General features: G+C 46.4%; 1 protein-coding gene across 2 annotated transcripts in view; it reads right to left on the reverse strand.

Annotated features, from left to right (window-relative positions):
• The window catches only part of RBCK1 (RANBP2-type and C3HC4-type zinc finger containing 1), a 33,591-nt gene extending 16,627 nt beyond the window's left edge, over positions 1 to 16,964 (reverse strand). For both annotated transcript variants that reach the window (XM_053394627.1, XM_053394625.1), the window contains exons 1-5: positions 16,872 to 16,964; positions 7,385 to 7,460; positions 5,216 to 5,360; positions 4,307 to 4,400; positions 1,397 to 1,595 (exon numbers count right to left, since the gene is read on the reverse strand). In XM_053394627.1, the coding sequence (XP_053250602.1) occupies positions 1,397 to 1,595; positions 4,307 to 4,400; positions 5,216 to 5,360; positions 7,385 to 7,406 (460 nt within the window). In that variant the 5' untranslated portion in view covers positions 7,407 to 7,460; positions 16,872 to 16,964. The remainder of the gene's footprint in view (positions 1 to 1,396; positions 1,596 to 4,306; positions 4,401 to 5,215; positions 5,361 to 7,384; positions 7,461 to 16,871) is intronic.
• Between the last annotated feature and the right edge of the window lie 587 nt (positions 16,965 to 17,551).

The raw sequence follows: 17,551 nt of genomic DNA on the forward strand, positions 1-17,551 counted from the left end.
AGCACGTCAAAGTGCAAGTAGATAAATAGGTACCGCTCCGGCGGGAAGGTAAATGGCGTTTCCATGCGCTGCTCTGGTTTGCCAGAAGCGGCTTAGTCATGCTGGCCATATGACCCGGAAGCTGCACGCCGGCTCCCTCGGCCAATAAAGTGAGATGAGCGCCGCAACCCCAGAGTCGGCCACGACTGGACCTAATGGTCGTGGTCCTTTTACCTTACCACTGTAATTCAAAACATCACAATACAAAGCTTTACAAAATACTGAACGGGAAGGGCAATGATGGCATGTCCCTTTGCCACCCTGCTGGCAGGACCAAGTCCTGGCACAGATCCCTTTGCTGTCAAAAAAGTCTTCATTCAGACTCTCTTGATGTTTGACTCCACTAGTTTGGGTCCTTCTCTCTGGAGCAGCAGAAAACAAGCTGGCTCCATCTTCCATGTGAACCTGTGCCATATCTGGCACCTTCTAGGGTACCACCTCCTCCAAGCAGGATGTCGGAGGTTGCGTACGACCAAGCTGAAACGGCTCTCCCCCACGTCGTACTTCAGAATCCATCGAGGCTCTCCTCTGATGGTGATTAACTACCTAAGCCTTTAGTGAGGCTTCAGGCACGTTCCCTCATTACGCGGAGTATACAAACAGCAGAAGGAGCTGCGAAATATGAGCTACATTGCTACTTTATTTCTAACTATGCAGGACAGAAAAGAATATGCATCTGCTCTCTGTGAGAGTCAATGAACAACTGGGACAAAGAACCAGGAAACCAGTAACATCAACAGCCGTCTCCCATGAGACTGTCGGAATCAAGCCTTAGTCAGAGGAATTTGCCACTCTCCAGGCACCCAGCTTGAGTTCCTTGTTGACCTCCCCGTCTGCGACTCCCGGCAAGATCAGGCGAGATCTCAATCGGCGATCCTCCTCTAACGTGAGAAGAACACACCACTCCTCCTCTGCCATCCCCAGGGAGGGGAAGGAGACACACAGAAATGTATTTACATGCCTTTATTTCTGTCCTTCCAGCAGTACAGAGAAACGTGTCTGCACTCTCTTAACACCAACAGCAGAGAGAGAATAACTCCTCCCATGTTCTTCCAGTACAGGTCATGTGACACTCTGAGCTAACATCCTGTGCTCAGTACAATGAATAGACTGTTCCTTTGTTCCCACGGAACAGTCCCAAACATCAACATCCTGTTTGGCTTTCCAGCCATCTGGAGCTGGCTGCTGCATTGCTCCTTTTTCGTAACAGAGACTTCCAACAGTCTGGAATGTAAACAGAGTCTTGTGACTCCAAAAACTGCACAGTGGCATAAACAGAAACCTAACACAGGAGCCCCAGCCCAGCATCACCCGTCACGCTTGCAGGAGGATGATGCTTTCTGCACTGATCGCTCACCTTCCAGCTGCCTGCGCTCGTGGTCCCGCTGCAAGGCGTCTTTGCTCAGCTTGGCTGCCCTGGCAGAGAGAAGGTACAGGTAAACTGCGTCGCCGTCCTTCTGGATCCCATGGTAGTGAAGAGTCTCGTGGTCTCGCGGAAGCCTCTGTCCCATCACCCACTTCTGGATGCTGGGGGGGAAGCCGTAGTGGAGGAACACCTGGCCCAGGTAAGAGGGAGAAGAGACAATTTCAGAGCCCCAAAGCCTCGGAAATCAAGGAAGTTACAAACTGTTTGTCTGCAGCAGCTAAGTGAGCTAAACAAAATGGGAAAATATACCCAGCAAGAGTATTGTTAGCCCAGAAATGGAAGCAAGAAGAAATTCTGACGAAAGAAGAATGGCAGAAGAAATTAATGGACTAGCAGAATTAGATAAAATGACAGGAAGGATTCGAAACCTGTGGGAGCAGATGTTCACAGAAGATTGGAAGAAATATACGAACTATTTGAAGAGCGACTGTAATCAACAAATTATGCTAGTAGGACTACAAGAAGTTTTGTAAGGAAAAATATACGAAACATTGCAAAGTAGAGAAAGAGTAGAGATATTAGTTAGGAGACTTAAATGTAATAGTGGAAGTAAGAAATGTATATTAAGTGATAGATTGGAAAATTTTCAGATGTGATTGATGGAAGACAAAGAAAACTGTATAAGATGTAAAAGTATGTTTAATTACTGTTGAAAATGATATTTAAAAAAAACTAATAAAAAATTATTTTTTAAAAAAAGGAAAAAGTATACCCAATGAAGACTACTCAAAAGCTCACTTTGAATTACTTGAAAGTGATTTACAGATTGTATTTAACTCCAAGGACGCGGGTGGCGCTGCGGGTTAAACCACAGAGCCTAGGACTTGCCGATCAGAAGGTCGGCGGTTTGAATCCCCATGACGGGGTGAGCTCCCGTTGCTCGGTCCCTGCTCCTGCCTACCTAGCAGTTCAAAAGCACGTCAAAGTGCAAGTAGATAAATAGGTACCGCTCTGGCGGGAAGGTAAACGGCGTTTCCGTGCGCTGCTTTGGTTCACCAGAAGAGGCTTAGTCCTGCTGGCCACATGACCCGGAAGCTGTACGCCGGCTCCCTCGGCCAATAAAGCGAGATGAGCGCTGCAACCCCAGAATCGGCCACGACTGGACCTAAATGGTCAGGGGTCCCTTTACCTTTACCTTTAGGCTTGCTAAGATGTACAAGACAGAATTAAGTGCTGGAGATGCAAAGAGGCAGAGGGAATGTTCTTTCATAGGTGGTGGACTAGTAAAAGAATACAGTCATACCTCTTGTTACATTCGGTTCAGGTTACATCTTTTCAGGCTGCGTCCTGCAGCGACCCGGAAGTACCGGAAAGGGTTACATCCGGGTTTTGCTGCTCGCACATGTGCAGATGCTCAAAATGACGTCACGCGCATGCGCAGAAGCAGTGAATCACGACCTCCGCAGACACGGGTTGTGTTCTGCTCATGTTGTGAACAGGGCTCCAGAACGGATCCCATTCGCAACCAGAGGTACCACTGTATTGGGAAATGATCCATAATGAATTGGAAAAAATGTTCAAAAGTACTTCCCCCCCCAAAACCAGAGTCTTTTCTGTTAGGGATAATTCAGACTGAAATTCCCAGGTGTCAAAAAAGGTTATATATGTGTGCCACTACTGCGGCCCGTTTTTTGTTAGCCCCAAAATGGAAAACAAGTGAGGTCCCAGCCAAAGAAGAATGGCAACTTAAGTTGACGGAATATGTGCAGCTTGCAGACTTAACATAAGAGAACAAGAAGAACATACGTTCAGAGAAGATTGGAAAACATTTACTGAATATACTCCTGGTATGCCCCACAGAGAAACTTACGGTCTTCAAATAAAAACATCTTGAAGGTCCCAGGCCACAGAGAAGTTAGGCTGGCCTCAACTAGAGCCAGGGCTTTTTCGGCTGTGGCTCCGACCTGGTGGAACACTCTGTCACAAGAGACTAGGGCCCTGCGGGACTTGACATCTTTCCGCAGGGTCTGCAAGACAGAGCTGTTCCGCCAGGCCTTTGGCCAGGGCACAGCCTGACTCCCTCCCTTGGCAATCTTCGCGGAGCTCTGGCCCAATGGTGGCCAGTGGCTTGAATTTAATTAATTTTATAATGAATGATTTTAGAGTGTTGTTTGTGTTGTACTTTTGTATTGTTTTATTGTTGTTAGCCGCCCTGAGCCCAGCTTCAGCTGGGGAGGGCGGGATATAAATAAAATTTATTATTATTATTATTATTGAATACAGTGGTACCTCTGGTTATGAACTTAATTCGTTCCAAAGGTCCATTTGTAACCCGAAACAGTTCTTAACATGAGGTGCACTTTCTCTAATGGAGCATCTACTTCTCGGTTAGCAGAGCTCGTAACCTGAAGCATTCGTAAGGAGGACAGTACGTAACCCGAGGTTCCACTGTATATGGGAAATAACTATAGCTGAAAACGCTGGCAACATTTAGATAACTTCAACAGTGTAAATAAGTTTTGATGGATGTAATAATGGAATACTGAATGGGATAGTTTCTGTAAAATATGCAGGGATTTATGATATGTAAAATGAACCATGGAAAGAGAAGAAGGGAAGACATTGATATCTTAGGGATGTAAAAATCAGTATTTTAAACTGTAAAACAAAATTTAATAAAAATTATAAATAAATTTAAAAAGCTTGATTTGTTGCTCAACAAAAACAGTGATGTTGTTTTGCATGCTCCTGACTAGTCTGAAAGTTTAAGAAGCTCCTTCAGTTTAGCCAATATTTTATTATACAGGTGATATCCAATGTTTGTCATAGTCGTCACATAAACATTGCAGGGTGTCCCATACTGGATTAGAACATGCAACCTTGGCCTTATCAGCCCATTACCATGTCTTTGAGGGATGCCAACGTCATGCAAGGCTGGACTTTCAGGTAAATGGGGACGGTGCTCATCTGGGCGTCTTCCACGCCCACCCACAGCCTGGGAGAAGAAAGGAAACGATCCATTAGACCCTGTCCCCAAATTGTGTCTGCCCACCCCTCCGTGCAGAAACCTTTATACCCCAGATACAACCATGCAGCTTTTTGCTATGGCTGGAGTGTAGAAGCTCTGGCCCTCCGGCCCTCATTATCAGGCCCTCAATACCTTTCCAAGGCCACACCCCCTTCCCAGATGGATGGAGAAAGAAGGGTTTGCAATGGTGTGTAGAAACTAGAGGATTGTAAAAAGGTAAAGGTAAAGGGACCCCTGACCATTAGGTCCAGTCGTGGCCGACTCTGGGGCTGCAGCGCTCATCTCGCTATATTGGCCGAGGGAGCCGGCGTACAGCTTCCGGGTCATGTGGCCAGCATGACTAAGCCGCTTCTGGCGAACCAGAGCAGCGCACGGAAACACAGTTTACCTTCCCACCGGAGCGGTACCTATTTATCTACTTGCACTTTGACTTGCTTTCGAACTGCTAGGTTGGCAGGAGCAGGGACCGAGCAACGGGAGCTCACCCTGTCGCGGGGATTCGAACCACCGACCTTCTGATCAGCAAGTCCTAGGCTCTGTGGTTTAACCCGCAGTGCCACCCGCGTCCCGAAGAGGAGTATACAAAGGTGAAAATCTACATCTGTTGCTCTACCCACTTTCGCTGCCATCCCTGCCCACCATGCGGCCTCTGGAAAGCTGCCTGGAAGTGAATCCGGCCCCCAAAAAGCATCCCCCTGCCCCTGCTCTATGGAACTGCCCTCTCTACCCGTTCACAATTGCTCTCAGCTATTCGCCGGCCCTTTCGCGGCGTGATCCGTCACCTGATGTATTGCTTGGGGTAGGCGTCCTGCTGTAGCTGCACCACGACGGGGGCACGGCGCTGGGCCAGCCAGGCCGCACACTCCTGGGCTGCCTCCTCGTCCCCTCCACTGATGGCTTCCGCCAGCTTCAGGGCCTGCTGTTCCGCTGAGAACGAGAAACGGGTTGGGTAGGTCCAAGTCGTGGCGGCAAACTCGCCCGCGGAAGCCAGGGGGTGTTGCAAATTGCAACGGAGACTTAATGAATTGGTGAGTTCGTGGCTTCTTTCGCTAGTGAGGTGTCAAGGACAATTTGCAAAATGACAGGAAGGGACTCTCCAGATGGGGTGCAGCTGCTATTTTGGCAGGGGTTAGTGCGCACTTATGTGCGCGCATGTGCAAAATTATTGATCCAATATAAAGATCTCAGGGCAGCGTACAACACGGAGAACATGCAGTGGTACCTTGGTTCTCGAACACAATCTGTTCCGGGAGTCCGTTCGACTTCCAAAACGTTCGAAAACCAAGGCGCGGTTTCCAATTGGCACAGGCGCCCCGGAAACGATAGCTGACAACCGCATCGGACATTCGGCTTCCAAAAAATATTCAGAAACTGGAACACTTACTTCTGGGTTTTCGGCGTTCGGGAGCCGAAATGTTCAAATACCAAAGTGTTTGAGAACCAAGGTTCCACTGTAATTTACTCAGCATAGTCATAAAAACAGAATACACAGCATAATAATAAAATAATCATAGTATCAGTCCCCGGAATACGTATATTTTGCAATATGTCACTTAACCTGTTTACAACCTACTGCTGTAAATTTTTCTTGATCGTTTTATCTTTTGGTAAGCTGCTTTGAGGGGGTTTTTTTCTACAACCAAGCGGCATGCAAGTTTTATGAAACAAACAAATTGTTGCAAAAATAGTGCGCTAGCGGTGGATGTAAACTGGACTTCATTCCTCTTTTACCTATTGTTCTGCAGTACTTCCATGTATCTCAGTAATGTCTACACTGGCTGGCAGCTGCTCTCCAGGGTTTCAGGCAGCGCATTTGCAACTTTACTAGAGATGCTGGAGGTTGTCCTTTCCTACTCTCCTGGTGGGCACCTGCATTTGCAAAGATTTGCTTGGGATTCTTGCCCTGCAGGGGGCAGGGTTGGGCCAGATGACCTTTGGGTTCCCCTCCAGCACTACTATTCTATGACTCTAAGCCTGGCTGGGTCAAGCCAGGCAGGGCTGCAGTTCCCATTCCTTGCAGTAGGATTGCAGGCTGTGCCCTAACATGGAAAAAGGGCTGAGGGTGCCTCTTATTCTGGTGTAAAAGGAGGCAATTGTGGGATGTAATCCCCTGGGAGCAGTCAAGTACAACATTCCTTGTTTTCCTAGAGTGGACATGCAGGGGAATGTTTGGTCCAGCCAGTCGAAAACTTCCTGTTTCCTCCTGGCTGGAGCGTCCTTCCTTTTGCATGTGACTAGTAGGTGGCCGTGACCTTACCTGTCCAGGTAACAAAAGGACAAGGCACACAACACACTCTCTCTTTTTCACTTCCTTCGTTGTTTGAGCAGCTTCTTAGCTAGGAATGGTCCTGCTAGCTTCTCAGCTGGCAGAAGAATTGGGATTATTCCCCCATATGGGGTAGATCAGCAGTTCTCAACCCGTGGGTCCCCAGATGTTGTTGGACTACAACTCCCATGATCCCTAGCTAGCAAAGCCAGAGCTCAGGGATGATGGGAGCTGTAGTGCAACAACATCTGGGGACCCACAGGTTGAGAACCGCTGGGGCAGATCCACATGTAGATATTTGTAACTAAATCTGCCTTCAGGGATCCAACCGTGAACTGATGTGAGTAAACTTCTTTTATTGACTTTGAGTAAGATTGTCATGTGTTTATTCTTTTAAGAGGGATTAAAGGGAACTTACCAGGAATATATAGGGAGAGGCTTACACAAGCCTGCAACCAGCTATCTGCTGTGCATGTAAAAGGGGAATGTAAACTCTGCTACATTAAGAAACTTGCTAGCACGTTAGGAAGGATGTTAATAAACAATATATCCTCTCCTGCCACCCTGAACATTCCCACAGCAACAAGGTCCTTGAGAAAGCAGCCCCAAAGAGACATCTCTAGTTCCTTAGCATGCATTTTGCACACCAAAGTCAGCCATCTCTCTCTCACACACACAATCTCACCTTTTATCGTTGCCTCATCCATAAAGGCTGCTCTCACCAATCGCCTCCAGAGCCACAAAATTCATATGTTCTGGACCTGTAAATGGGTAAAAGAGTATTGGGAAATAATTTATAATGAATTGGAAAAAATATATTTAAAAGTACTTTTCCAAAAAAAAGCCAAAGCCCTTTTTGATGGGGATAATTCAGATGGAAATTCCCAGGTGTCAAAAAAGGCTATTTATGTATGCCACTATTGCGGCCTGTGTTTTGTTAGCCCAAAAATGGAATACGAGCGAGGTCCCAGCCAAAGAAGAAGGGCAACTTAAACTGATGGAATATGCCCAGCTTGCGGATCTAATTCTATAAGAGAACAAGAAGAACATACGTTTAAAGAAGTTTGGGAAATGTTTGCTGAATATATGGGGGAAAACTACACTTGAAAATGCTGGTAGCATTAAGATAAATTCAACAGTGTAAACAAGTTTTGATGGATGTATTAATGGAATACTTAATGGTTTAGTTTATGTAAAATATGCAGGGGTTTATGCCACGCAATTCTTCGGTGATCGCCGAAGAATTGATGCTTTTGAATTCTGGTGCTGGAGGAGACTCTTGAGAGTCCCATGGACTGCAAGAAGATCAAACCTCTCCATTCTGAAGGAAATCAGCCCTGAGTGCTCACTGGAAGGGCAGATCCTGAAGCTGAGGCTCCAAGACTTTGGCCGCCTCATGAGAAGAGAAGACTCCCTGGAAAAGACCCTGATGTTGGGAAAGATGGAGGGCAGAAGGAGAAGGGGACGACAGAGGAGAAGATGGTGGGACAGTGTCTCGAAGAGACCAGCATGAGTTTGACCAAACTGCGGGAGGCAGTGGAAGACAGGAGTGCCTGGCATGCTCTGGTCCAGGGGGTCACGAAGAGGCGGACATGACTAAACGACTAAACAACAACAACAACATGCCACGCAAAATGAACCATGGAAAGAGAAGGGAAGTCATTGATATTTTAAGGTTGTTGAATGAACATTTTGAATTGTAAAATAGAAAACTTAATAAAAATTATACACACAGAGCCACAAAGTTCAGAGGCTGTTCAAAAAGAAAGAGGAAATAATGAAACGTTTGAGGTTTCGCCGGTCTTGCCAGACAGAACCTGTGCATTTGTTCACAACAAGAAGGGATTACCTAGAATCATAGAATTGGAGGGGACCCTGAGGTCATCTAGTCCAACCCGCTGCCGTGCAAGAAGGGAATTGAACCTGCAACCTTGTCATTATAAGCACCATGCTCTATCCAGCTGAGGATTTGGGCATGATGTCTGGCTGCATATTATGTAAAGGACTACCCAGGCAGAGACACCAGAGGGCCACTGTGGTGGTAGTGTGTCAGACGAGGACTTGGGAGGCACTGGGTTCGAATCCCCACTCAGCCATGAAGTTCACCAGGTGACCTTGGGCCAGTCACTCAGCCTAACCTACCTCACAGGGTTGTTGTGGGGGCAGGGAGAACCCTAAACACCACCTTTAGCTCCTTGGAGAAAAGGGTGCAATATCAACACAGTAAATAAACTGGGAGCTTGTGGGACTCTCTGCTTCCTTACTTCTTGGGAGCATCCTAGATCTTTTTTTTATAATTTTTTTAATTAATTTTAACATATAAATTATAAAATGTACCACAAAACTTATCACTTATACAATCTATTTAGACTTCCATCAGCACCTCTGATGATCCACCGTTTTCACCACTTCTTATGCATTTCTTAACTTTATATTGCCTTTACGTCTCTTAACAAATCATCCTCCCCCTTGTCCATTTTTACAATATTTCTAATAATACTACTCACAAAACTTCTTGCAACCCTACAAACGTCCTCTGTTCTTCACAATTACTTTTCAAATTGTCCGTAAATTTACTCCAGTCTTCCGTGAATTTCTGGTCTCGCCGGTTTCGAATCCTTCCTGTTAGTTTATCTAATTCTGCATAGTCCATTAACTTCATCCTCCATTCTTCAATCGCCGGTAACTCTTCTTGCTTCCATTTTTGGGCCAATAATATTCTAGCTGCTGTTATTGCATATAAAAAGAGCTTACATTCCTTTCTATTTATGTCACTCCCCACAATGCCCAATAAAAATGCTTCTGGTTTCTTTATAAATGTATATTTCAACATTTTTTTCAACTCATTATATATCATCTCCCAGAAGCATTTCACCTTTTTACATTCCCAGGGAGCATCCTAGATCTTCAGGAACAGATGCCAGAGGCTGTGCCCTTTGCCATGAGCCTCTCTATGTGCGCATAAGTGCACACTCGTGGATGACTTGGGCATTTGGAAACCCCTCTGTGGGTTGCCAACTTATTCACTGGGCCCTGATTGGGCAAGAGACGTAGGACATAATGTTTGAGGATTGGGAAAGATTGTGGAAGAAAGGGGTCAAGTTTACTGCATGTACAATGGTAAAGGAAAATATGATGAAAATGATGTATACAGTGGTACCTCGCAAGACAAATGCCTCGGAAGACGAAAAACTCGCAAGACGAAAGAGTTTTTCGTTTTTTGAGTTGCTTCGCAGGACGAATTTCCCTATGGGCTTGCTTTGCAAGACAAAAACGTCTTGCGAGTTTGTTTCCTTTTTCTTAAAACCGCTTGAAGAGGTGCAGTTGCAACTTGACCGTGCTTCGCAAGACGAAAAGACTTGCAAGACGAAAAGACTCGCGGAACGAATTAATTTCGTCTTGCGAGGTACCACTGTAGATGATACTTGACTCCTGTTAAACTAGCAAAGATCTATCATAACTGTGATAGCCTATGTTGGAAATGTAAAGAAAAAGAAGGTACCTTTTATCACATGTGGTGGACCTGCCCCAAGGTGAAAGACTTCTGGGAAAAGATTTATAATGAATTGGAAAAAATGTTGAAATAGACATTTATAAAGGAACCAGAGGCCTTTCTTCTTGGAGTAACAGGTATGGAATTGCCCAAGAAAGATGTTAAATTATTTTTGAATGCCACAACTGCTGCGCAAATCTTACTAGCTAAGAAGTGGAAATTGCAAGAAGTACCAACTGTGGAAGAATGGCAGATGAAGATGATGGATTTCTCGGAGCTAGCCGACCTGACCGGAAGAGTCCGTGACCAGAAGGAGGAGGAGTATCAGGAAGAATGGACGAAATTTAACGACTATTTAGTTAAATATGTTAAGTTAAATTAATTGGAAAAAGCTTACATTTGCCAGATAGGCTTAGGATTTAAATATGTAATATGATGAATTAATATGTTTAATGCTGAATGAATATGAAAAAAATAGGTTAAGCAATCAAGTTAATTATATAAGAATTTGGATTTGGAAAACCGTTAAAATGACATTTACTGAAATTCAACTAGGAGGATACGAGGAAGTCACTTAACAATGTTAATAAGATTAGTTTTAATAAGATTATGATTTATGTATGTATGTTTGTTTGTTTGTTTATAAATTTGTGAAAATCACGGCCTAGGACCCTCGTACTTATGGGACCGCCTCTCCCAGTCTGCCCCACAGAGAGCCTCAAGGTCCATAAATAGCAACACCCTAGAGGTCCCGGGCCCTAAGGAAGTCAGATTAGCCTCAACCAGAGCCAGGGCCTTTTCAACACTGGCCCCGGCCTGGTGGAACGCTCTGCCTCATGAGACCAGGGCCCTGCAGGATCAGATTTCTTTCCGCAGGGCCTGTAAGACAGAGTTGTTCCGCCTGGCCTTTGGCTTGGAGCCAATTTGATTCCCTCCCCGTCTTTCTTTTTTCTTTTCCTTTCTCCTCCTGCAATGAGGCTGCATTTTAATATTTTAATTGTTCTATTTTAATCTTGTTTTTAAGTTGTATTCATTCAACTTGTTTTTATTATTGCTTGCTAGCCGCCCTGGGACGCGGGTGGCGCTGTGGGTAAAACCACAGTGCCTAGGACTTGCCGATCGTATGGTCGGCGGTTCGAATCCCTGCGACAAGGTGAGCTCCCGTTGTTCGGCCCCTGCTCCTGCCCACCTAGCAGTTCGAAAGCACATCAAAGTGCAAGTAGATAAATAGGTACCGCTTTATAGCGGGAAGGTAAACGGTGTTTCCGTGTGCTGCGCTGGTGCTGGCTCGCCAGATGCAGCTTTGTCACGCTGGCCACGTGACCCGGAAGTGTCTTCGGACGGCGCCGGCTCACGGCCTCTAGAGTGAGAAGAGCACGCAACCCCAGAGTCGGACACGACTGGCCCGTACGGGCAGGGGTACCTTTACCTTACCTAGCCGCCCTGAGCCCGGCCTTGGCTGGGGAGGGCGGGGTATAACTAAAAATTATTATTATTATTATTATTATTAAAAAATTGGGGGGGAAACTTATTCACTGGACCCTGCTCCTGTGCTTTCTTGGTAGTAACCGGATATGTAACCACCAGCAGGTGAATGCGATTGTGTTCATAACAGGTGAAGCTTAGCCTGCTAATCTTTCCAATTAAGCTGCTGTTATAAGAGCAGATGAACATGCCAGCTGCTCTTTTCCTGGTCCCTTGGCAACTCCAAGCCATAAGTCATATGATCCGCTCCCTGCAAACAAATCCTCAAGAAGCAGAGGAAAAAAGAATCGCAGAAACTATTCCTTGGTTATGAAAGAGTCCCAAAACACACACACACAAATTTCCCCCAAGTAACAGGACACACTGAACATCTACTGATAAACTGCAGCCTGTGTGCTACACAGGTCGCCACTGCTCTGGGAAGTGTTTTGTGTAACCCTCATGCTGACACAGCACTCCTTGGCCAAGAGAACCCAAACAGATACAAGAAAATGTCACTTGGTAAGTTTTGTATCACTTTTCTTTTCTTTCTTTCTTTCTTTCTTTCTTTCTTTCTTTCTTTCTTTCTTCAAAAAAAGGAAGCCCATCTTTTTGCTCTTCCTGTTTTGCTCATTTTCACAGATAAAAAAATTACGAGCAGATTCAACCAAAATTTGTGTACCTGACAGTTTTACAGCCCACTGCCACCCATTCTGCTTTGCCTTAAATTACTTGTTTGGGCTCTTTTGTAGATTTGTTTTTTTTAATATACATATGCTTGGGAAATCAAATGTTTATCTTCACATACACACACCCAAATTACCTAACACCTTTCGCCAACCAACCCAGAAGCTTTTATAAACTTTGAACTTTGGCAGAAAGAAATATACACCATGAAGTTCCTGGTATTTATTGATTGAGCAATAAGAGGCACTCTGAAGTTTGACTGCTCTCACACATGCAATCACTTATTTATTTCTTGGGAAAGGTGCATGCCTCTTGCTCGGGGGAAAATATATCCAAGCAGCGTACAACTCCAGTTATAAACGCTGCTTCATGGTCGCTCCATCACCTTCGTTGCCTGGGCCTGAAGCTTTTCCAACTCTACAATATCCTTTTTGAGTCGAGGCGACCAGAACCATTCATAGGATTCCAAATGTGGTTGCACCATTGATTTGCATAACATAAGGCACAGATATTGCAACTTTTACTTTCAGATCCTTTTCCAATGACCCCCTTTGCAGTGCCACACATAAGAAGCTGGTTTTGCTTCACTGGGGGGGGGGTCAGATAGCAAGCTTTCTGCAAGGTGCACCTTGAGTACGGCTTTTTGTTTAACATGAAAGGATTGGGTTCTGGTCCCATTGGAGCAGAACTCCAGGGCACAAGTCCAGGCACCCCCTTCAGGAGAAGGAGTAGTGGGGGGGCGGGGGTGGCAGGAAAACACCTGCAATACATTGACGCTATTTTTATTATCTGGACACATGGTCAACAGACCCTGGACACCTTCCACCAGACATTCAATGACTTTCACCCCACCATCAACCTAACAATGAACCAATCTATGCAAGAAATACATTTTTTGGACACTACTATAAAAATGGGGCGTGGGTGGCACTGTGGGTTAAACCACAGAGCCTATGACTTGCCGATCAGAAGGTCGGCGGTTCGAATCCCCATGACGGGGTGAGCTCCCATTGCTCGGTCCCTGCTCCTGCCTACCTAGCAGTTCGAAATCACGTCAAAGTGCACGTAGATAAATAGGTACCACTCTGGCGGGAAGGTAAACGGCGTTTCTGTGCGCTGCTCTGGTTCGCCAGAAGCGGCTTAGTCATGCTGGCCACATGACCCAGAAGCTGTATGCCGGCTCCCTCGGCCAATAATGCAAGATGAGCGCCGCAACCCCAGAGTCAGCCACGACTGGACTTAATGGTCAGGGGTCCCTTTACCTTTTATGCAAGAAACACATTTTTTGGACACTACTATAAAAATGCAGGATGGGCGTATAGACACCACCTTATACCATAAACCAACTGACTCTTGAGAGTCCCATGGACTGCAAGAAGATCAAACCTCTCCATTCTTAAGGAAATCAGCCCTGAGTGCTCACTGGAAGGACAGATCCTGAAGCTGAGGCTCCAAGACTTTGGCCACCTCATGAGAAGAGAAGACTCCTTGGGAAAGACCCTGATGTTGGGAAAGATGGAGGGCACAAGGAGAAGGGGACGACAGAGGACAAGATGGTTGGACAGTGTTCTTGAAGCTACCAGCATGAGTTTGACCAAACTGCGGGAGGCAGTGGAAGACAGGAGTGCCTGGCGTGCTCTGGTCCAGGGGGTCACAAAGAGTCGGACACGACTAAACGACTAAACAACAACAACAACTGACCGACAAACATATCTACATGCTTCTAGCTACCATCCCAAACATACCAAACAATCCATTGTATATAGCCAGGCCCTATGTTACAGCCGCATCTGTTCCAACTCTACAGACAGAGACTCTCACCTAAGAGATCTACAGCAAACCTTTCTAGAACTAAAATATCCACCTGGTAAAGTTAAACAACAGAGCCAGACTGATACCCAGAGAGAACTTGCTGCAAGAAAGACCCCCCCCAAAAAATAACAGAACACCACTAGTAATCACATACAGCTCCCAAGTTAAAACAGTTCAACGCATCCTCAGAGATCTACAGCCTCTCCTAGACAATGACAGTTCTCTTAAGCTCTGGGAGGAAGACCTTTCATTGCCTACAGACCCATCTTAAACAACTCCTCACCCACAATAATACAACAACCAGACTTAACACGGACACTGGTATCAGAGGCTGCAATAAACCCAGATGCCAACTTTGCTGCCACATACACCTGGAAAACACCATCACTGGCCCCAACAACATCAAACATACCATCTCAGGACTATTTAATTGCTCATCTTCTAACATTGTGTATGGCATCAGTGCCCTTCAGCTCTCTATATTGGACAAACAGGCCAAACCCTACGCCAAAGGATAAATGGACATAAATCTGATATCAGGAATCACAAGACAGAGAAACCAGTAGGAGAACACTTCAGTCTCCCAGGACATTCTATACAAGGTCTCAAAGTAGCTGTCTTATTACAAAAGAATTTCAGAAATAGACTGGAAAGAGAAGTTGCTGAATTGCAGCTTATTACCAAACTTAATGGGCACGGGTGGCGCTGTGGGTTAAACCACAGAGCTAGGACTTGCCGATCAGAAGGTCGGCGGTTCGAATCCCCACAACGGGGTGAGCTCCCATTGCTCGGTCCTTGCTCCTGCCAACCTAGCAGTTCGAAAGCACGTCAAAGTGCAAGTAGATAAATAGGTACCGCTCCGGCGGGAAGGTAAACGGCGTTTCCGTGCGCTGCTCTGGTTCGCCAGAAGCGGCTTAGTCATGCTGGCCACATGACTCAGAAGCTGTACGCCGGCTCCCTCAGCCAGTAAAGCGAGATGAGTGCCGCAACCCCAGAGTCATCCATGACTGGACCTAATGGTCAGGGGTCCCTTAACCTTTACCTACCAAACTTAATAATAATAATAATAATAATAATAATAATAATAATAATAATAATAATTTATTATTTGTACCCCGCCCATCTGGCTGGGTTTCCCCAGCCACTCTGGGCGGCTTCCATAGAAACCAAAAATACACTAAAATATCACAGATTAAAAGCTTCCCTGAACAAACCATGGAGAGACCTAGTCTGAATAGAGACATTGGATTCATATCTCATTATACATGATATAGCTATTTTTAGCCATCTCACCCCTTGCTTTTTCCTGTAAGACCAATTGCAGTCGTTAACAGTCATCAACAGGTTTACCACACCTATCAGCCAGTCATCCATTCCCACCACCCTTCTGAGTAATACCCCTCCCCACCTTCTCACTATATAGAGGGATCTGGCAACTTCTGTTTCAGTGTATCTGAAGAAGTCTGCATGCACACGAAAGCTCATATCAATAACAAACTTAGTTGGTCTCTAAGAAGTCAGTGGCCAATATAGGGCCCGATTCTAACCAGAGTCTCAAATTTCTTAACTGCACCACAAAAGGGGTGAAAAACAGGAAATATAAACACAAATTCTGCTCCGCTAGGCTGATGCCATTTCATCAAAGCCTTGGTTTTTTTAAGTGGGTCTTTTTAAGTGACAAATATTATTTCCGGAGGTAGAATGGCATGTTTGGTAAACTGGCTGGCTGGGGGCCAAGGGTGAGAGTCCAAGGCAGCCCCAAACTATGACCTTGACTCCTGCATGGCCCCATTCCTCGCCAGGCGATTTCCTCTCCAAATAGCCTCTGAGCATGGACAAAGTGAAGGACAGAAATAAGCAAGCCCTTGCCTGAGACGCAGCCTGGCAGCCTCTCTGCCCCCCACTCTTGCAGAGGACCCCTGGGCAAAGGGTACCCCCAAATCTGAAATTCAGACACCCCACAAAATTATGGTCTCTCAAACCCCCAGGCGCTCCAAAAGAACAGACTGCAGCGCAATCCTACTCTTAAGCAGTTTACTCGGAAGTAAGCCCCGTTGTGCTCAGCGAGGCTTTTGCTCCCGAGTAAGCGCGTTCCGCGTTGCAAACCTCGCCGAAAGGGGCACCTCGGGGCTTTGGCGGTGGGTTTGCTCACAACCGCCCTGTAAGGTAGGCCAGGGGTGGTGGCTACTTGGTGGAAAGTAAGGAACCAGGGGCAAAGGCGGGTCTGCGGCGGGGATCGGGGCCGAGAAGACCTGCCCTCAAAGGAGAAGATTCGGGGGGAGCGTGGAAGGGGGCGAAAAACTTTGGAAAGGGGAGCTTAAAAATAATAACAGAAAGATCCGGTTAAAGTGAAGACCCTTTTAATGGGATTTTAGTGGGAGCTGAAAAAGCAACTTTGCACGGAAGTAAGACCCGCCGCAGAGATCCCGGGAGAAGCGCAGCTTCCCAGCCCGCAGGAGCAGCACGCACGCGGCTCCTTCCTTCCTTGCGCGCGCGCGCAAAATGCGCATCCCGTTCGGGAGGATCGCGCGCAACCGCACCCCAACGCGCCCCGTGATTGACAGAAAGAGCACCCTCGAAGCTTCCCACCCCCTGCTGCGGACCCCCCTCCCTCCCTCCCTCCTCGCCCCCTTAGGGGGTAAAGGGGGTTTCCCCCCCGCTCTGTGCCCCCTGGAAGGGGATCTGGGTGCGCGCCCCGGCCGTGCGCGACACTGACCTCCCCGGCGAGGCGGCAGGCGCTGCTGCGGGCGGATCCGCGGGAGCAGCCGGCGGCAAAACGAAAGCGAAGGCGGGCGCGGGGGAGGCGGAGCGAGGGGACCCGCGGCCCGCCCCCTCTTTCCTCCGCCTCTTCCTCCCACGCCCCCTCCGCCGAGGGGCGCCCCCGCGCGCGGACCGAGGGAACCCCCGTGACGTCACTGGCCCAGACCAATGCCACGCCGGGGATCCCCAGGGAAGAAAGGATCGGGAAATTCCACGGCATGGATCCCTCGGAAATCATACTGTATTTGCAGCTTTTGGTTTTGCTATTGATTTTGCGTTTTTGTTTCTGAGGCTTTTTCGGTTCATTTGTTCTTGTGACTGTGTGGAACCCAGTTCAGCTGATTGATTGATTGATTGTGTGACTGCGGAAATGGATAAAAGTCCCCTCCTCCAAACAATGACTATAATCAGAGAAAGAAAAGGAAAAAAAATATTTTAATTTTCAGCATCTACAATACTGTCTTATTTATTTTACAGCACTGTATATTGATTATTGCTTTCATTTTATGGATCAGTGGTCTCGTTAGATAGTATAATTCTTTTTTTTAATATTAAATTTTTATTAGTAAAATAATTCAACATTAATGCATACATGTTACGAATATACAAACATACATTTCATACAATCCTTAAAAA

Source organism: Podarcis raffonei, chromosome 6, assembly GCF_027172205.1.
Source record: "Podarcis raffonei isolate rPodRaf1 chromosome 6, rPodRaf1.pri, whole genome shotgun sequence".
NCBI classification, from domain to species: domain Eukaryota; kingdom Metazoa; phylum Chordata; class Lepidosauria; order Squamata; family Lacertidae; genus Podarcis; species Podarcis raffonei.